The following is an 18,578-nucleotide window of genomic DNA, read 5'->3' on the forward strand; positions in this document are numbered from 1 at the left end:
TGGCAGGGAGCAGCTTCCATCCTAGACTGGGAAAACAAAGGGAAGGGGTTGAGGTTATTAGAACACAGAAGCCTGGAAGGGGGAACTGGGACCCATTTTTATGTGGAAAGGATATTGGGTGCCTCAGAGGAATGTGGGTGAAAAATAAAATGAAATCAACCACTACTGCAGGATGGGGCTGATGCTGGGGTAAGACTGTAATGATGTTTTCCTTTTCACCTCTACTGCTAGGGAGCTCAGAGTCCAGTGGGTAGCCCACTTTTGCCAAATGAGCAGGACTTTGTGGCATTATGGCTGCAATGATTTTTCTCACCTTACTTTATCTGTGATCATTTTATTTCAACATATTTTACATTACATTATGTACTTTGTAAATCTCCTCAAAGCCTACTGGAAGATCCTAGAATATTTCTACTTCCATCTATATGATCTTCATCTGTATCTTCATCAATATATTTGCCTATAACTTTCCTACCTCCATTTACACTTCATTTCTACTGCCATGTGTGTCTCATCTATAACTCTATCTATAGTTTATCCACATCTGTAACTATGAAGGAGATAGGGACAGTCCACTCCTGTATTTGTAGTTTAAGTTGTGTGTTTTTAACCCAAATTTGAAAGTGTAATTAGGAAGCTTTTAACATAAAGACAGCTTACATCTCCTCTTCAATCTCCACTGTGCTTCCATAAGAAGCATGGCATTGACAGGGGTACTAATGGGCCTGTGATATAGAACCCAAAACTTTAAAAGTTCTAACCCATCAAGAAATCCCATTCATCATTTCATTTTTGGGAAAGGATATAAAAAATGAAATGTCAGAGCTATAATGTCAGGACTGTTTGAAATGTCAAGTGCTTATTGTTGCACAGCCTGGCTGTCTGCTGTTCTGATCAAACCTCCAACTGGCATAATAATTACAGATGATGCATCGCATTTTCATGCACAATTGGACCCAGATTTTTAACAAATCAGATGGAAACATTCTCATTGCCCAGCTGGAAATTTTCTCCTTTTACTACATAGTTTAAGACTTTTCCTTCGGAGCAGGACATTACTACTGATTCAAGACAGCGTTCAGAGTAGGGGAGGAGAAAAAGGGCAGAAAAAAAAAAAAGTTTCTCAACAGACCAGAACTCAGTCACTTATAATATACAGATGCGACAAGAGCCACGAGGCAGCAAACACATGTGCCAAATGCACGTTTAGTCTAAGAATGCTAAACTGTGGAGACACTGCCCAGATAATCCAGTTCTATTTCAAGATGCAGACCAACTTAGGTGGGCAAGAAAACATACATGCGAGCTCTATTTTGAACTGATAGCTATGGAGGCAATCCTTCAGTTTAATCACCCCGTTCTAATCTGCGGAGAGAGGACTAATGTATAAACAGAAGCAACACTGCTTCTGTCTAGGATCTTTATGACAGTCTCTGTGGGACTTAAGTGGGTTATTCATAAGCGGATACCAATGATAATAAAAACCTGAAATCAATAGCATGTATGTACAGAAAATCACATTTCTTCTCCACTGAAAGTTTTGTATCCAATGAAAGCTGGCTAAGGCGTTCCCATAGCCACTTCATTTTCACCTTCCCTAGACAAGCCTTGTCAGATGGTTTGGAAGAAGCCTCTCTCCTACGTCTATCTGGCTGTTTCCCATCACAGATTACTTTCAGTACATTGGAAATGTCGAAACTCTTGGAAACAACCTCCAGAAGATGCTATTCTTTTTTCATGCCATTGATAAATTCTTCTAAAGTCAATTCTCCCATAAAATAGTAAAAGAACAATTAGCAAGAGCCTTTGTCTAATACCACCCACTAGCATATACAATATATTCACTGGCATTTTTATCGACATTCGTCTTTTTATATCCTTTCATCTCAACCAGACTCTCAATTCCTTGAATGTCCTTATATAGAAAAGCATTCAATGGTAGGGTTGTTAGGTGAAAATACAGGTGACGAATAAAATCTCTTTTCATTTTGAGTTGAGAACATCAGGTAATGTACCTGTGTTCACATATACATTTACATCTCTACACGATATTGATTATTTGACCTTTAATCTTGAAGCTATGACCAAGTCATAGGAGCATGAAAATTGCAGACTTCTAAGATTAGAAGGAAATGACTGTTTGCAAGGCTGTTTTCAATATTCTTCTCCCTGAGGAAATAATTTCAAGGACCATCCAAAGCTGTGCAGAAGGTTAAACGTTTATTCATTCCCTAGTTCTCCTCTCCTTTTCTGATTTTTTGATTTCTCATTGTATCACCTTGACTTAAGCCTTAGGTCTATGCTGACCAGCCCAGTGCTATAAAACTATCGCCTTATACCCATGGGCACCTGGCTGACTTGTTTCCCACTACCCTCATCCCACAAGACAACTTTTCAACATTTGGGGGTTGGGCATGAGGGGTTCTCGATTTAAATCATTTGGATTGTAATTATGGGCATATTCAAGTTGAAAGGGACAGATGAATTTTCTGATCTTAAGGAGACTGTACGTAATAGGGTTTGTGGCTTGGTGGGAGGTCAACCAAGGACAAGCGAAGTACACTGAGTCACTAACTAGGGAACATGCCCCTGAGGCAGAAAGTCAGCAGGAAGTGAAAGCAAGTGTTATACTCTCCCTGTACTTTTTAATGGATAAAGACAACTATCTAAATGCCACAACAGCGGCTCAAATATAAAGCATACATCATCACATTCTCATAAGATACTTTCCTTTTGGTTTCCATGGCAAAATACTAATATAGGTTTTGTCTTTTTTTTTTTTTTTTTAACAGAGAAATCTAATCTTTGTTCCTTATGTTTTCCTTATGCCAAAGAAGTCTGTGCAAAACCCCGGTAACAGCAGGTAGGATTAGAATTCCCTATGTATCCCAGGGAAAGTCAGGGAATCATAAGTAACAGAAGAATAACCATCCTTTGCAAAGGGAAAACACACTGCTAAGTTCACAACCCGAAAGATTTTTCAAACTTCTAGGGACTCAGCATGACCAACAGAGAAGTGGGACTGGAGACAGGGGAGCTGAAATCTGTTTTGACCACTTAGTTATAATAACACTTCTCCATTCTCACTGCTGGCAAGGAAAGAAGCTGTATCGGAAGGTGCTGGGAGATAGTTGCCTGTGTTGAAAAGCAATGCAGGTTACTGATGTGGAAAAGAGAAGAAAGAAAATGCTTTTTGGGGATTCTTTTTATTGCAATATATTTGACATAACATATTAGTTTAAGGGGTGCAACATAATAATTTGATATGTATATATTGTAAAATGATTACCACAGTAAGTTTAGTCAATATCCATCACCTCACATAGTTACAAATATTTTTCTTGTGATGACAACTTTTAATATTTCCTCTTTTAACAACTTAAAAGATGGAATTTTTCGCTGATGTTTCATCACGTTTTTCAAAATACCATGAACTCTGCATATTTGCTTTTTCCACGTTATCACTTACCAAAAAAGAATTTCTCTTTTCCAAATTAAGCCGACCTCTACCTATAGCAATTTATGATGCTTACTATTTCTAAATACTTATTTTGAAGTTTTCCTCGCTCTTTTCCTTCTAAGTCTTAGCATTCATTCATTCATTCTCCGAACATTTATCAAGCCCTGACTACAATTGCCATTTCCTTCACTACATGGCCCCACCAGCACAGCCAACCAGGGTTGTGAATGTGGAAGGTGCTCAGAAATCCTAGGCTGACGAATTGCTTTCCTTCTTCTGATATTCTTACACATTGCTTCCTAATCCTCTTCAGTTTGCCTGTGGATTTATGCCCAGACAAATTAGAAGGTTGGTTGCTGGGTCTCCCTAGAAAGGATTGCCTGTGCAGATCCAGAAGCTTCCCATCAAAAGATCGACCAGCCAAGAGCTGAAGCTGCTGAGAGATGATTGAGCTGGAGATCATGGGACTCAGAAGGACCTAAAATCATGTCTGAGTTTTCATTATTTTTTTTTTCTATTTAAAAACACATATCAATCTTTGTCAGGCATAATTCAGAATTGCACAGTTTTTATATGTTGAAATATACATATGCACATAATTTATATCCACGTTATTCAGGGCTGTTTGTTGTGTTGGTGAACACATTCGCTACTCCTGGGGACTCTGAAGTTCAGTGCTATGGATGCTTTTCCATTACTCACTACCAAGTTCAGCAGTTTAACTGGTGATAGGACAGCTGCTCGAATATTGTCTTTAGTCTTGTTTTTGCAATCTGGTTATTTTGTTGATATTTATGGATCATGTATTTCTTCCCATTAATATCTTAAATGTTTTTATAACACTACCAAAAAATTGCCTCTTCCCTCCAAAAAGTCAAAATTTACTGTACACGCTCACATTAGCATTTCTTGCTCTAAAGAAGTCAACCTAGAAAAGAAGCCAACCTGTGTCAAGGAATTGTCTTTCAATTCTTTCAAATAAGAACCTCATGAAAATTTGTGCTGGGGCTGGGAAATTAGCAAAGGTGGGACTGGAGTGTCTCAGGAGATAAGAATGACCAGGTTTTCAAGGGAGGATGCAGGATTTTAAATGGCAAGCTCTGTATTCATTAGCAAGGTGGCACTAGAGGCATTTAGCAGTATTTTATAGCAGAGTGTTAAACACTGCAGTTTTTTCTCTTCTATAAAGAAACTTGATTCCGTATTATCTCCTGGTAGTTCCCAGTTTCCCAGTTTGATTCCATGGTGTTCCAGTCTAAAACACTGGCCTTTCTGGTTAGTCGCTCAGTAAAAGGTCTTCCATTATGTTCTGTCCCTGTTTTCTTTTACTCCAAATATCTGCTCAATAACCTTTCATTTCCTCTCTTTTCACTTGCATGGTTTATTATTACGAGCCACTTAAGTCTCCTTTGTCCCTGGGCTATTTGGCGCTTGGTTGTCTGAACACTTTCCGCTCTTGAGGTTGTGAACAGTATCTATAAATCTTCCTAAATCATGTCAAGAACGACTCCTAAGCGGCGCATGGTAGCATGCCAATTGCTATACTTCCAAGTAAAGTCTGCAGAATTTCATGCTTGATCATGTATCCTGACTTGTCTCGAGGTCCCTTCTGTTTTCATTCTTCAATAATATTGAATGTTGAGCTTCAATTTTCTGTCCTTGTGATTCTCTTCAAGATCTCCTTCCTGGAAGCTTTTGTTCATAAAATAAAAATAAAAACTAACTTGTTGAATTATAGCAATGATACATGCTTATGGTAACAAAAACAAAAAACAACTAACCCTACAGAAAAGTGTAATGAAAAGAAAGAATCTCCCTTTAACCTCTCTCTGGCCCCCCAGTGCTACTTTCCACTGGTAATTAACTTCTGCTAAACAATCTGTGTTTATATTTTGACATTTGCAATGCATTTTCAAGTATATGTTAATTTCCAAACTTGTCTCCTAGAGGCCTTTCTTCCTACAGATAGCATTGCATATTGCTCTTGTTTCTTCTTTATTTCTTCATTTGCTTTTCATATGACATCTTATCAGACACTCATTCATTTTACAACTATTTATGGAGCATTTATTATGTGCCAGAAAGTGTGAGAGCACAGGAAATACCAAAGTACGTAAAACAGAATAGCTCTTGCCCTCATGGAGCTTATGGCTCTTCATCGTTTTATTATCTTAGCATTAACCCTATACCTCTCTTTTGATTAATCTTCTAACTTTGATTTGCTAATGACCATGATAATTATGTCTAGAATTCTACAGCTATTGTGTATTTTTCTGTTCCAACAGATTTGATGTTGGTCATTCTTTTGCAGACAATTGGCATTCAAATTGGGATTTTCATATATGTTCCTGAAGTTGTTTTGGTTGTATCTGGGTGTGCTGGGGATCTTTGGTTTCAATATTCATTGGATCACCAGATACCAGTGGTGTGCTTGCTGCTTTTTATTTTGAGAAATCAAAAAAGATATAAGTTGGCACATAGGCAACGCTATTCTGGTACACCTAATCAAACATCCTCATTTCTCCCAACACTGATGTTTCGATAACAATGATAACAACAGAAATCTTATTTGAGGTATATACACTTAGGCTTGTACAACTGCAAATATTCTCTGTGATGCTCACTTTCCCTTTACATGTGAGTGAAGCACTTTATTCTCCTCTGTCAAATACTGGCAAAGTCCTTTTACACTTCTGCAAATATCAGCCCTCTATGTCTTCGTTACTTTCTCTTCCTTGTCCTCTGGTGCACCGAGCTGTCTGTGTTCAACAAAACAATTTTAGCATCTTTTTTCTTGATACATGGAATGACCCAGCTGTCCCTTGACGAGATAATACAACAGTCTCCAATAATTTCCATGTAAAAGCAAGTTCTATCAGTTTTAATTCCGTATATGCATTTGCCAAGAAACAGTTTCATTGTTACTCCAGAGTGCAACTAGTTTATTTGATATCTTCATTTTACAAAAGCCAATATTTTTTCTTAAAATATAAGTTTTTATATCAGAGGAAATGAATTGTGCGATTAGATCTCTAAACTGTCCAGAAATCATAATGTATCCTCTTCCTTCTGAGATACTCTTACAGGTCAAAGATCCTAGTTCCCGAATTGCAGGTAACCTCAGTTGCCTGAGCCCAACACCTCTCTTTCAGATTCGCATCCTTTTTCAACTTAGCTCTTTCTATTTCTAGGCCCCTTCCAACTACATTCCCTATTTTATTGGTTCCTTATACTTTGTTCTTGAGGAACCAGCACAGATAGGAAACAAAAAGTCCTGCACAATTTTCTGTTTTCTGGAACATGTTTTCCAACTCCTCAAACTGAGCCACCCTCATACTTCTCTATGGGAAGTCACTTTTCCTATTCCCCAATAACCCCCACCCGCTGCCAGCACTACAAGCAGGATCCATGGATATTTTCAAACATTCTTGACCTGTCCTTTTGAAATTCACTTACGATGCTAAGTCTTAAACGTTCATGATGTTCCGTCTACTTCCAGAATACTCATCCTTTGAGCAACGATTTTGACCCTGGGTTGAATGGTTTATCCTCTCTACTCCAACCCCTGCCATCTTGCAGCCCCTCTGGGATTAAAAATGAAAACAAAACACGACAAAATCTCTGGCATTTCTCCTGTTTGATGATTACCATTTTCGGATGCATATTCCAAATAAAGTTTTCAGTGGCCTCACCGGGCCTTCCTCTCTCCATTTTTCTGGTTCTTTTCTAGCTTTACTTAGCCTCCTTATCAACTCTGGGTGGTCTGAATCTGTTCCTTGCAAGCTTTCACATGAACTGACTTGTTCGTTTGTTTTGTTTGTTTGTTTGTTATTTGCGGTACGCGGGCCTCTCACTGTTGTGGCCTCTCCCGTTGCGGAGCACAGGCTGCGGACGCGCAGGCTCAGAGGCCATGGCTCACGGGTCCAGCCACTCCGCGGCATGTGGGATCTTCCCGGACCGGGGCAAGAACCCGTGTCCCCTGCATCGGCAGGCGGACTCTCAACCACTGTGCCACCAGGGAAACCCCACCCCTTTTTAATCTTACTAACATCATATTTTCCACAATTCCAAGCTTTCTGTTTCTCAAGGATCATCCCTAGATATGATGCCTCCATCTCAAATATGCTCATCTCCCAGTTTACAGATTAAAGCCATTTGGTACAAACACCCTCCCTTCTCACTCCTACCTCTGAAGAAGCGCACCTTCTCTGAGATAAAGAGGAGACCAGATTTTCAGGTAAAAAACGCAGCTGAAGAAATGAGCAGAAAGAGTAGAAATGTAGAAAAGATAGAGCAGAAGTGGAGGCAAGTGTGGACAACTCTTTCCGGAAATGTACTGCCAAAGGGAAGGAAAAATCTGATAGAAGATGGCATAATTGAAGTTAGGAGGGAAAACAAGTTTATTCGTAAGTTGATGAGAAGCCTCTAGTAGAAAGAAATTCCCAGAGCAAACAGCAGAGGGCCCTTCATCTCCTATTCTCTAACTTTTTTTCCTTTTATCTCCCTTTACTCTTCTTTATATATACCAAAGTCTCAATCCCTGTGCATTAAGTGTAAATATGGTCAATAAATATTTATTCAATTCAATTGTATCAACTGGAGAACACTGTACCGGTCAAATTATGAAGCCCCAGTGATATTACAAGTGGGGTTTGCTTGAAAGGTTCATGCTTTTGTCTAAATGGGGCATCTCGCACACTGCCACTAACTCCTGCTCGGTAAGAAAAGTGAGACCAAGGTGAGTAGCTACTTTGCTGTCATCGTTTGTATCGATCTTATGGAACACCAAGTTGGTAAATTCTTTAAGATTCAGAGTTTGCTGGCCATTGAGGGCTTGTAGTGCCTGCAAAGAAACTAAATCAGAGAGTTCAACTCTTCTGGAAGCAAACTCACTTTGTGACATTTCTTACCCCAATGTGACAGAATTGGGGCAATTGTTTATGTCAGTTTTGCTATCCAACCTGTTTCAGTTGTTAAAAACAAATAAAAAGATTGTATATCAGTTCTGGGTAATGAGGCTTGGAAATGAAATGAACTGAGTATAGTCTAGGTTTCTTCTACAGAACAAAGGGATCCATTCAACATATTAAGTAACAAAAGATTCTAAGAGCCCATTGGAGAAAACATCGAAGTGGTAACTGTCATAAGAATTCTGGACCCAGAAAACAGTGTTCTCATTTTAGACTAATTATCTTTGATCTTAAGATGAATATAAAAGGATGCTCTGTAAGCATCTAATCCTTCCTCTCTGGCTTCTGCCACTGGCACCTTTGGTTTTTTTTGTACCCTTTTGCAGAGTGATCAACTGGGAAGACAGATATGCATGCCTTGGAAGGACACTGAATTTCTCACACTCCACTAGCAACTTTTCATCATAAAAGCTATCAGGGGACGCAGGGAAAATGACATTTCCAGCTTTCCTAGAGAGACGATTCAACCACTCTTCCCCCCCCCACCCTTGCCCCAGGTGATTAAATTAAATGACCCATATTTGATGTAGAAATTCCTAATAAAATGAAAGAGAGACAGAGAGAGAATGGATTAGTCATCTGGGAATTTGAACATAACTATCCTGATTGAACATGAAGGAATCTTTAGAAAAACTGCTGGCAACATATTTCAATTAGAGGCATGGTCTTAAATAGAACTCTCTCTTGCTGCTTCCCAAGCGTTACTAATCCTGAATCCAAGGATCAATCATAATTAACAGTGGCAAAGCACCACTCTTGGCCTTAGCAAGCTAAGATCTCACAGTCAAATAATACAAGAGTAACGGTTAGATACAGGTAGCCTATTAGATGAAAGTTTTTAAGGTTTCTCAGTGTCTTTGCAGAGGTTCCGAAAGCCTTGAAAAATTGGCTAGGCATCCAGTATTCCCACATCCCGAAGTGATACTAGACTGCATGCATAAGTCGTAAGAAAAGATTATGAAATTTCTAGAATTTGTCCATCACCCAACTCCAGGCAATATAAGTGAGAGTGAAGGATTGACTGGAAGATTGATGAGGCCTAAGAGGATAATAATTTGAAGGGAGATGTCAGGGTACCTCATACTTTCCCTCTTCTTCTAGGAGAAGCATGGGGGTAGGGCAAGGAGGCATGGTTTGTTTCCTTCTTTCCTTCCTCATTTAGTACATCTACTCTTTCTCCTGCATCTTACTAAGCCCTTCTCTGACCCCTCTGAGTGTGAACAGCAGGAGAGAGGAGAGAAAAGGGGGCCAGGAGAGCCCTGACTTGGCAGGTACTGTCATGATCATATAGTTTCAGAGCTCTCCGGATAGCAGATGTTTAAAGACCACTATTTCTCTGAGGCCTCCCACCCCCTTTTCACTACTGAGACTCTCCTGCAACTCCCTAGACATGAATCACGCACTTCTTTTAAAGTATGTGGAATTCATGCATGTTGTTGTACATAGCAATAGTTTGTTTATCCTCATTGTTTTATAGTATATCATTGGGAAAATATACCACAATTTAAAGCCATTCTACTGCTGATGTACATGAGCTATTTCCACTTCTTGGTTATTACAAAAATTGTTATGAACACTCCTGGTCAGGTCTTTTGATGATCATGTACACAAATTTTTGTTGAGCATATATGCAAGAATGGTATTTCTATTTCTACCTAATCCAGCTGATCCCTTGAGGCTCCCTCTACAGGCTCCAAGTCTGGGTTTCTCAACATCTGCACCACTGACATTTTGGACTCGACAATTCTTTCTTGCTCTGCATTGTCCTGTGCATGGTAGAATGTTTAGCAGCATTCCTGGTCCCTAAAACAATAGATAGTAGTAGCACCACACCCTCCCCATCTCTCCAGTTGACAACCAAAATGTCTCCACACTTTGCCAAGTGTCCCCTGGGGGAATAGGAGTGGAAAGTCGCTCCTGGTTGAGAACCACTCTCCAGATCTACCTCCAGCTTTCTTCTTCTGAGGATTCCTCACTTCTCCAAGTGGCTCAGCTGGACAAGATCCAAGACAGCGCTCTGCCGGCTTCTTCCCTCAGTGGCCCATAGCTGATCCATGGAGAAACCCAAGCATCCTCTGTCCCAGCAGATTCCAGGAATGCATCCTGCTACTCTGCTGCCACGGTCTGCTCTTTAGATTTCTCACGTGTGACTCAAACACTGGAACATCGTGTTCCCCAAACTGCAGGGCACGCCACACCTCACTGGTCTCCTTAAACCCTCATGCTACTGACGTGGGGGCTTTCACACAAGAAATCCTCTCCAGTAGTCCTTCTCCAAAACCCTCATCTTGACCGTTTCATACTCTTAAAGTGAGATTAAGATGTAACTACTTCCATAGTAAATTCTGCCTATAATCTAGTACTTCCTTCGAATCTCTTGATACCTGGGCTGAATTCCATTTTAACATCCTGGTATCATATGTTGAGAGAACTTATGTTATACAGTATGTATTATTCTTTACCCTGTTTTTCTTTCACTTGCCATTATATAGAGAGTATGTTTGTAGACCACTGATTTTTTTTATAAGTACATATTCCATTGCATTAATTTTAAAATTACCCTCCTTTAGGTTGTTTTTTATTTTTACTATCTTAAATGATTTTGTGATGTAAAATCATAGAACGTTTATATTTGGCAACATTAATTATTGTTTTTCCTGACCAAAAGTAAGTAACGTTGACCCTAAAAATGAAGATAAATTTTAGCCTGTTAATGCAGACCACCCAATTTCCACGAATGTTATAACCATTTATGCTCCCTCTACAGTGTGTAAGGGCGCTCTTCTCACAGTGCCCTTGACAGAATTACATCTTATTGTTTTTAATCTTTATTGATTTAATCAAAGACAAATAGTATCCAATTATTAAATTAATTTCTGCTCTGTGCTTTTATTATTTGTTTCCCTACTTTTATTTTGTTCTCTTTCTAAACATTTTAAGGAAAAAGTCAACTAGCTACTTAATATTTCTCTTTCCTTGACTCACTAAGCTATACATTTTAACTAATGAAAACCTATGTAAATTTTCCTATAAGATTTAGAAAATAATCACTTTTATCCTTCTGTTCTTCCTAGTTCTTTTGAGAATCTGATGACCCTCTCCCTCCCCTGAAGAAAATGGATCACGTGCAGGCAAAATTTTGCCCTTGATTCCAAGGGGGTGGCCAAGGATTCCTAAAGGCCATAGATCCATAGATCCCAGAATACAAACCCCTGATCTGAGTACTGCTTTGGAGGCACCCCCTAATACTTGTATGCTGTATTACTTTTTTAATGTTTTTAAAATAAGTATATTTAAGAGGATATTTGAAAATTTACATGGGGTTGGGAATTCTCTATAGAATATTTTAGATTCCCAATTTTGTGTTGCAACATGTAGTATGTATGCAGAATTTCTGAATTTTAATGCTTACAAAGTTCAACTACAAAATATATCTTAGTACTCTTTCTGATGAGATTAAAGTGGAAGCAATATTAGTATTATCATACTCTTGAATTCTTTTCATATATTGGTTAACTATACATTTGCTAAAATAGTTTTAAATTTTTAACAGCTTTGTCCATTTGTTAAAATATTCAGTCATAATTGTAGCTCTACCCATTGATTTCTCCTCGCATTTTTGCTAAGATTTATACTATGTATCATGTTTGGGACTCAGCTCCATCTATAAATGAGAGCATTTGGACCAGATCATTTCTAAGATATCTGATTCTAGTTCTGATTCTGTGTTACAAATTCAGTGTATTACATTCATAATGTTTATTTTACTTCATATCTTTATTCAGGCACAGTGTCCCACTTAATACTCTTTTACTCTGGGATCCATTTTATCTCATACCATGGTAATCACTATCCTCATTCCACTGGCAGAGGGTGGGGGGGTAAGATTTATAAAGGGACTCCTTGAACTTTAGAGGTGGAAAGGATCTCTGAGATCCCTGAGCTATCTATTAGAAAATACTTTAGTCAAGCTCCCAGAAAGATTAGTTCCTCAGGTACCTTTATTCTTTGTCCATGTCTTTTTGCTGTATAAACCATCTTGTATTTTAGCTGCTCCCACAGACTTTCTGCACCGAGGCAGAGAAAACATGATAAGTTGTTTTAGGACATCATGTTTACTTTATTATTATTATTATTTTTTTTTTTTTGCGGTACGCGGGCTCCGGACGCACAGGCTCAGCGGCCATGGCTCACGGGCCCAGCTGCTTCGTGGCATGTGGGATCCTCCCGGACCGGGGCACGAACCCACGTCCCCTGCATCCACAGGCGGACTCTCAACCACTGCGCCACCAGGGAAGCCCATCATCGTGTTTATTTTTCATCTCAATACCCTGCTAAGTTTGTAAGCTTCAGAGTGGACTGCACCCAGAAGAAAATGCTGATACACAATTGCACATTCAGTAACCAACAGGGTGGTGAAACTGACATTGCTTCAGCCATTCCAAACGTATATCCCGAGAATAGCCGACCACATAGGGAACTGTCACTGACTCCACAGGGAAGAAAACTGAGTTAACTATATAATGTCCTGAAAAGGATACTTTACTACTTCACTTACCACGAAGATGTTCAGTAGTTCCCTTTTGTCAACAGAACCATTTCCATCTGCATCATGGAGAAGTTTTGCTTCATTTTTCCTTGTACTACTAGATTTACAGCAGCAATACATCCATCCTATGGAAAGCAAGGTGGAAAGGGAAATAAATATTTAAGACCAATTATTTTTTATTTGCAAAGTCATCATTCATGAGCAGGACCATCAGTACAATTTAATACAACCCACAAGATTTTGGCATAAAACTTTTCCCTGGCACTTAATTTTTTTTAATGGGTATAAAGTGTACAAAAACAAGTAACTTTAAATAGGTGAGTACATTTTTAGAGAAAATGTCTACTTCTTATGACAAAAAAAAAAAAAAGGTTCTGAAATGCCATGATGGAAGGCTGAGTCCTCACCACTGAGCACCCTACAGTAGTTGTCTTCTGAATATCTTCAGGTTTTGTCGTCCACTCAGCAAGAAGACCAGGAACGAATTTTTAATTGAAGGGAAACATACCAAGTAGCTAAATTCTGTACTGTTTTAGAGAAACTGGTGGAAGTTTTTGGACTGCTAATCTCCAGGATTCCTTTTAATTGCATCATTTTCAGTATGAATCAAAATTTATTAGCCTCCTTTTTTTTTTTAAATTCTTGGCCTCACAGGGGAGATCGAACCTGTGCCCCCTGCATTGGAAGGCGGAGTCTTAACCACTGGACCCCCGGGGAAGTCCCCTTATTAGCCTCTTTTTTTCTGTTTTTTTCTTTTTTCTTTTTTTCTTGAGGAGGGACCAGGATCCTGTTTTAACTGCTGCACTACAGTTTCTTGATTGTTCATCCTTTGTTACTGCATTCCCTCTTTCCTTGATTAGTAGCTGTTTGAATCGGCCCTTTGGAACTCAGGGCAGGTCTAAGAGGCTGAAACCTTTACCCTGGAAATAAGAAATGGGGGACCTGGAAAGGCTTTTGTGCCCAGGAGGGCCCCACAGGGTCCTGCTCGGTTTCAGTAAGAAGTTGAATTCAGCATTGCCTCTTAAATTCTCCAAAAGCATATCAACATGACATTATGACTCCAATAGATTCAAAATTCAGAAACATTTTTGTATTAGACATGGTTTTCAGAGATTGTAACAGCAAGAGGTTTGTGAAGCAGAAAGAGCCTTGAACTTGAAGCCGTGGCAGATTTGGTTTAATCTTGGACCTAATGTGCAGTATAGGAAGAAATTTCCCCTGGTCCTGGTGGAAAGAAGAAAAAGAGGAAGAAAGAAAGAAAGAGAGAGAGAGAGAGAAAGAGAAAGAAAGGAAGGAAGAAGGGGGGGGAGGGAGGAAAGGAGGGAGGGAGGGGAGGGAGCAGTATCCCTCAGATAATCACTTTTACATGTTAGCTCATTTCATATTCAATCAAAGTACCTGAAAGGAAATAATGCAGACATATACCAGTGATGCCAAAATCTTGGCCTCTGTGCACCGGTGCCAAATCGAATCTCAGAGGCAGAGTTTTGGGTGAAGTAGAAAAGAATAACTTTATTGCTTTGCCAGGCAGAGGGGGACACAGTAGGCTTGTGCTTCAAAAACTGTGTGTCCCCAGCCTCTTTTCTAATAATGATTTTTGTTATATTCAATCTTAGAAAAGATTGTTTAAGGGGTGCAAGCTTAGGTAGTTCCCCTCGTTCTGTTTTAAATCTGTAAAACATTCTCAGTTGAAGACAGAAACAGCCTGTGCCATTCTTAAGAATCATATACTTCAAACCTTGCTCAGCCAAAGGCTCAGCTGTTTTGAGAAAGGTGGCCAGCTCTAGGCAGGTGTCTGACTCACTCTCCACTGTTTCTCCATGTGCTTTCAGCTGCTGATGGTAGCATCTTCAGCCCAGGAAAACATGCTATCTGCTGCATTCTCTTTGGAATATTTGGGATATCAAGTCCTATTTACAAAACAGAATGTGATATAACGTACCCCTTTCCCTTGGAAATAAAGGGCTTTAGGCTTATTGGTCTGTAAAGTGATATGTGTTTGATTTGAGTCTTAAGCTTTTAAGTCTAGTTCCACCAAGTCTCTAAGAAAAGTAACTGAGAAACCACCAGCAGTTCTGGATGTGAAGCAAGCCTGTTTGGCTGGTTAATGCTTTTTTTTTTTTTTTAAGACAACAACATCTCAGATATTGGAAGCCAGCGTGTTAATCACTATAGCATTGTCTTCAAAATGTATTACACTTTAAGATTTTCTACACTGTGGAAAGAAAGAAAAAAAAGAAAATATTTAAAAATCATTTCACTACCTTTGGGTATTAGATTTTTACAACAGGCATCTTTAGCCCATCAATAATTAATATGTCTTTTAAGAGATAAGACATCTGCTAACAGATAGGAATCTGGTAGAATGGTTTCCTAAAGGAAGTTGGCTCAAGTATCCAAAACATTAAGTGGTTTTACCTTTTCTCCATCTGCCTTTCTTATTGCTTGCTACTGCTTCACTTATTAATCCCTAGCAGAGCTATGGCTGAGACAAGGGAAATACATTATTATAGAGTTGAAATTATTTAAGATGAATATCGTCTTCAAGATATCATCTCCAGATTTGGTGGGACATGATCATTACAGGATGGACAGGTATGGAGGATATAAGCTAGGTGGAACAGCATCTAACCACGGGTACATCTGCTCCTAGGTCTTCTTACTCGTGCGTCTCCAGGGCTGACCAATCAATACAGCCATTTCCTGGGTAGTTATTGCGCATGTTTACCAAAAGGTCACAGAAGCGTCTTCCCTGTGAGGACTGAGCTGGCAAGTTGATATTCCAGCGTTTCCACAAAATCATATATTTCATGATGATTCATTTCACATTGAGTCCCGCTTCAGGGATCACAATTTTCTGTGTCACCTGCATGATGAATGGCGACAGGCTAGATTGAGCAATGTTGTCTTTAGAACTTTTGGTATTTTATGATGGGTGGTCCTAACACCTTCCAATCAAGGCTCTGAAAGCTCTAGGCAAACCCTACCAGGAGACAAGCATAAATATTTTCATTGTGTGGTTTACAAATGGGCAACCTGGGTAATCTACAGCCAAAGTTGATTATGGGTGAGGAAACATTTCTACTTAGACAGATGCAGCCTCTTTCAAAGGCTCCTGCAAGCAAAACATTTCGTGTTTTCATTGCAGCAGTCTGTTATGTAGTCAGGCAAATTAATCCTTACAATCCGCACCCTACTACTCTTTTTTCCAATTATCGTCCTATTAAGATTTTGTAGAAATTTGCATTGGTGAGACAACCCCGGTGAATGTAATTTAATAGCTTGTGTTCGTGTTGGAGAGGGTTTTAGATAAACGCTTGTTCTGTAAAACAGAAAAAAACAATTCTTGTCTTCAGCTGATCTATAGATTACAAAGAAGGGTGAGGGGAGATAAAGAGCCCCAGAGAAGGCGAGATGTCTCTGCAAAAATGACTAGGAAGCATGCAATAGAAAATGTCTAGAGACTTTTCTTTGGGCCAATCCAAAGGAACACTGCTAACACTTCTGTGGTTGAGCTACAGGAGCCCCCATGGCACACAGAACTCTGGAGAAGTCTGACACTTACTGGCCTTGAGCCAGAATGGGGTTCATAGACACTCTGTGTCAGAATCATGTGGGGACAATGAAATATTGCAGATTCCTAGACTCTGACCCCAACAAAGCATCAAAACTAATTGGAATGGGGTCCAAGATGTAAAATGATCCTCAGGTGACTCTTATGTATCCTAAGATCTGCGAACCACGGACCTACGCTGTTTTTCTTATCCGTGGCTCTTCGTAGGCGATGTTAACATCTAACCAATCACTCCAAGTGGCTCTTATCATTGTGGCTTAGTCTCACATGAATTTAACCTTATTAAGACTAATTAGAAAAATTATGACCCACATGGTTCAGTCTCAGAATAATGACATAGTCATGAATACAGTCCAGCCATCAAAAATTAATTTCAAAATAACAGCAAGTCTTTCATTTCTGGAAAGAACACAACTTGCAAGACATTTATGGGTTTCTTCACAACACCGCCTTCCTCTCCCATCTGTTCCTCCACGTACACCCTGCTGCTCAGTGTTCAGCGATCTCCACGGCCCTATTCCTTCACTGCCAGCCCTACCATGAGAACATTTCATTCTTTTCTTCCACCAACTTCTCTCATAATTCTGCATCACAAAATCCTAAAAAATGAGTTTGGCAAGGGCAGGATCCTCCTTTGAGGTTGAAGGAGAGGGGAAAATTGGGTGCAGACAAAGCCATTCTGGTGAGCCTCAGGAAAGGAGAGTTTGGGAGCCTATGTACAAAAATAATTTTACTCCCAACATGTTTATAGATTTATATATCTTGTTCTTAGGATGGAGTAGATTACAGGGAAGAGTTAAACAGGGGTCAAAATATGGAAACATGACAGTTTCTCAGGTTCCTGAAGGAGTTTGGCTCCATTAATATGTTATCATTTTGTAGAGGGGGGTTCAAATGAGAGAAAGAGAAAAAAATGCATGGAAACTTCAAATTTAAGCTTTCTCATGGTCTCTAAAATGTACAGAAAATATAAGGTATACTTTATATCTATAAAGGTTAAAGATTTAAAAACTAAGTTTTTGCTACCACTAAAGAGATGAAATTTTAGAAGTCTAATAAAAAATAAGGAAATCAGTCATGTGTTTTTGTCCAACAGGAAATCCACAGGTGAATGTGTGATCTCCAGGTGATGTTCATGCCCTGCCATAAATCACAGTTGTTTTAAGAGTATAATCAATTTGAAATGAAGGTAGAAAGTTAAATTATAGAGCTGATATGCATATGAAGACAGTTGTTTTATTATTTATTACTAAGTATAAGAATGAAAATTAATATATTTTAAGAAAAGGTCGGGAGTAGCCCACGTCCCAGTGACTGTGCTGGTCACTCTCCATGCATCTCTCTCATTCTGACAGCAGCCTTATAGGTAGCCTTATTCTTATCTTACAGAAGAGAAAACTGATTTTCAGAGAGGTTAAATAAACTAGCTAAAGTAGCAAAACTGGGGTATGGGTAGATCCAGGATTTAAGATCCAGTCAGCCTTACTCTAAGACTCTTCATATCATCCAATGTTGCCCTCAAAATTCATAACAATTGAATTCTCTTTCTGGAAGAGGTGTTTGTAGACTTGAATAGATGGGACATGTTCAGTGCAGTGGGTTGTTGTGGATTCCTACGTGTGAACTACTTGGTAGTGCAATCATATAAGGTGAGCTAACTCAAGAGCGTCTGAAGATGCTGCACCTTGGGGCCTGTTTCCTTCATACCTGGTGTTGCCCAAGGTAAAGCTGGCCATGTGCTCTAAGCCACTCAGCCTAGGGGAGACTTGTGAGCCTCCACTGCCAGGCCTTCCCTCATCCTGCCACCGTAGGCATCTGGCTCAGCAGGACAGAAGGTGTTCATCCTTCCTCTTGCCCTCTCCTGCTCCCATGTTTGATGAACATTTCTGTCCATTCTGGAATCCTTAGCCCCTCTCTCCTGGCCCATGGTTTAGCCTACAGCACCCCATAGAGAACAGCCTCTCTCTGCTTACAGTTTCCCCTAGGAAATGTTCCCAGCTGCTCCTCCAGGATAGCTGATTGGCT

The 18,578-nt window shown here is 39.5% G+C and overlaps 1 protein-coding gene across 1 annotated transcript in view; it reads right to left on the reverse strand.

Moving 5' to 3' along the window:
• Positions 1 to 595: 595 nt before the first annotated feature.
• GUCA1C (guanylate cyclase activator 1C) overlaps positions 596 to 18,578 on the reverse strand; it is a 33,062-nt gene continuing 15,079 nt past the window's right edge. Inside the window, 4 exon segments of the mRNA XM_089909892.1 lie at positions 596 to 1,772; positions 8,217 to 8,303; positions 12,989 to 13,050; positions 13,053 to 13,104. Of these exon segments, the coding sequence (XP_089766018.1) occupies positions 1,452 to 1,772; positions 8,217 to 8,303; positions 12,989 to 13,050; positions 13,053 to 13,104 (522 nt within the window). The 3' untranslated portion in view covers positions 596 to 1,451.

This window comes from Delphinapterus leucas, chromosome 4 (assembly GCF_059928025.1).
Source record: "Delphinapterus leucas isolate spDelLeu-1000000601 "Yukka" chromosome 4, BTC_Dleu_Yukka2, whole genome shotgun sequence".
In the NCBI taxonomy this organism is placed as follows: Eukaryota; Metazoa; Chordata; class Mammalia; order Artiodactyla; family Monodontidae; genus Delphinapterus; species Delphinapterus leucas.